General features: G+C 57.9%; 1 protein-coding gene across 1 annotated transcript; it reads left to right on the forward strand.

Moving 5' to 3' along the window:
- Nucleotides 1-556: 556 nt before the first annotated feature.
- On the forward strand, nt 557-2,245 carry LOC103799395 (insulin receptor substrate 1-like; the record flags this gene model as incomplete). The annotated part of the gene is made up of 1 exon (XM_009071716.1): nt 557-2,245. A coding segment is annotated over exon 1 (1,689 nt), but the record flags the coding sequence as incomplete, so codon positions are not given.
- Nucleotides 2,246-2,251: the final 6 nt, after the last annotated feature.

Genomic DNA, 2,251 nt, shown 5'->3' on the forward strand with positions numbered 1-2,251 from the left:
GGGGGGGGAAAGCAGCGTGTATTTTTTGGGTGCAAAGCCCGGACTTTGCAAAACAATCTCCGCCCCCGAGAGGATATTTAATCTGCAACAGAGATCGCTGCTGGCGGAGGCAAACTTGAGCCGGGGAAGGGGAGCAGGGAGCGGAGGGAAGGGACCCCCGCCCCGCTCCCGGCCCCGCCGGACCCCGACCCTGCAAGGGAAGATGCGTTTCTCCTTCCCGGCGGCTGCTCTTGGGACGAGACTTCTGTCTGGACTGATCGGGACTGGACTTTTAAAGGACGTGCTTACCCATCTAAGGGCGATTTGGGCATAAACAGCAACACAAACTCTGATTTGGTGCTGGAAGCTGCCTCTGCCACTGAACAGCTGCTCTCACCCTGCTTCTGTCCCTCCCCCGTCCCGTTCTCAAACGAGGATCCTGAGCTATTTTGCCTTTTTTTTTTCCCAATTGTTGTTGCATGAATTTTATTTTAGGTGGTTGCCTTTTCCGGCTGGCTTGGCTGTTTTGGGATCTCGCAGACTGTGAGCTGCAGTAGCAGCTCCACCACCCCTCGCCATGGCTAGCCCCACGGATAATAGCGAGGGTTTCTTCTCAGATGTCAGGAAGGTGGGTTACTTGCGCAAACCCAAGAGCATGCATAAACGATTTTTCGTGCTGAGGGCAGCCAGTGAGTCTGGACCCGCCCGGCTGGAGTATTACGAGAATGAGAAGAAATGGAGACACAAGTCAGGGGCCCCCAAGCGCTCCATCCCACTAGAAAGCTGCTTCAACATCAACAAACGGGCTGACTCCAAGAACAAGCACCTGGTGGCCCTCTACACCAAGGACGAGCACTTTGCCATAGCAGCTGACAGCGAGCCCGAGCAGGAGAGCTGGTACCAAGCACTGCTGCAGTTGCACAACAGGGCCAAGGGCCACCATCACCTCCATCACCATCACCACCACCACCACAGTGATGTCACCTTCGGAGGCAGCAGCATGGGACTGGGGGAAGCAGGTGAGGATAGCTATGGTGAGGTGGCCCCTGGCCCGGCTTTCAAGGAAGTTTGGCAAGTAATTCTGAAGCCTAAGGGCCTAGGCCAGACAAAGAACCTGATTGGCATCTACCGCCTGTGCCTGACTAACAAGACCATCAGCTTCGTGAAGCTGAATTCAGATGCGGCTGCTGTGGTGCTGCAGCTGCTCAATATCCGTCGCTGTGGTCACTCTGAGAACTTCTTCTTCATTGAGGTGGGGCGTTCGGCTGTCACCGGTCCCGGGGAGTTCTGGATGCAAGTGGATGACTCGGTGGTGGCGCAGAACATGCACGAAAAAAACATGCACGAAACCATACTGGAGGCCATGCGAGCCATGAGTGAGGAATTCCGGCCCCGCAGCAAGAGCCAGTCCTCCTCCAACTGTTCCAACCCCATCTCCGTGCCCCTTCGCAGCAGGCATCACGTCAACAATCCTCCGCCTAGCCAAGTGGGGCTCAGTCGGAGGTCCAGGACCGAGAGCGTCACGGCCACTTCTCCTGCTGGTGGTGGAGGTGGTGGTACGGGTGGCAAACCCAGCTCTTTCCGGGTCCGAGCATCGAGCGATGGGGAAGGCACCATGTCAAGACCTGCCTCTGTGGATGGTAGCCCAGTTAGTCCCAGTGCTACCCGGACTCATTCACATAGACACCGTGGCAACTCCAGGCTCCATCCTCCCCTCAACCACAGCCGGTCCATCCCAATGCCTTCGTCACGCTGCTCTCCTTCAGCCACCAGTCCAGTCAGCCTGTCATCCAGCAGCACTAGTGGCCATGGCTCCACCTCAGACTGCCTGTTTCCTCGAAGATCGAGCGCTTCGGTTTCCGGCTCCCCTAGCGATGGTGGATTTATTTCTTCTGATGAGTATGGTTCCAGCCCGTGTGACTTTCGCAGCTCTTTCCGCAGTGTGACCCCCGATTCGTTGGGACACACTCCACCAGCCCGGGGCGATGAAGACCTCAACTACATCTGCATGGGGGGGAAGGCCACGTCCTCCTGCTGCAGCCTGGCAGCCCCCAATGGCCACTTCATCCCGCGCACCTGCCATCCTCAGCAGCAGCCTCGCTACCCTAGCACGCCCTGCTGTCCTCGAGGTGGTAGCGAGGAGGTCGCCGACCTGGAGAAGGCGTTCAGGAAGCGAACTCACTCTGCGGGCACTTCGCCCACCATCTCGCACCAGAAGACACCCTCGCAGTCCTCGGTGGCCTCCATCGAGGAGTACACGGAGATGTTGCCT

Source organism: Acanthisitta chloris, unplaced genomic scaffold (genome assembly GCF_000695815.1).
Source record: "Acanthisitta chloris isolate BGI_N310 unplaced genomic scaffold, ASM69581v1 scaffold7983, whole genome shotgun sequence".
Lineage (NCBI taxonomy): Eukaryota > Metazoa > Chordata > Aves > Passeriformes > Acanthisittidae > Acanthisitta > Acanthisitta chloris.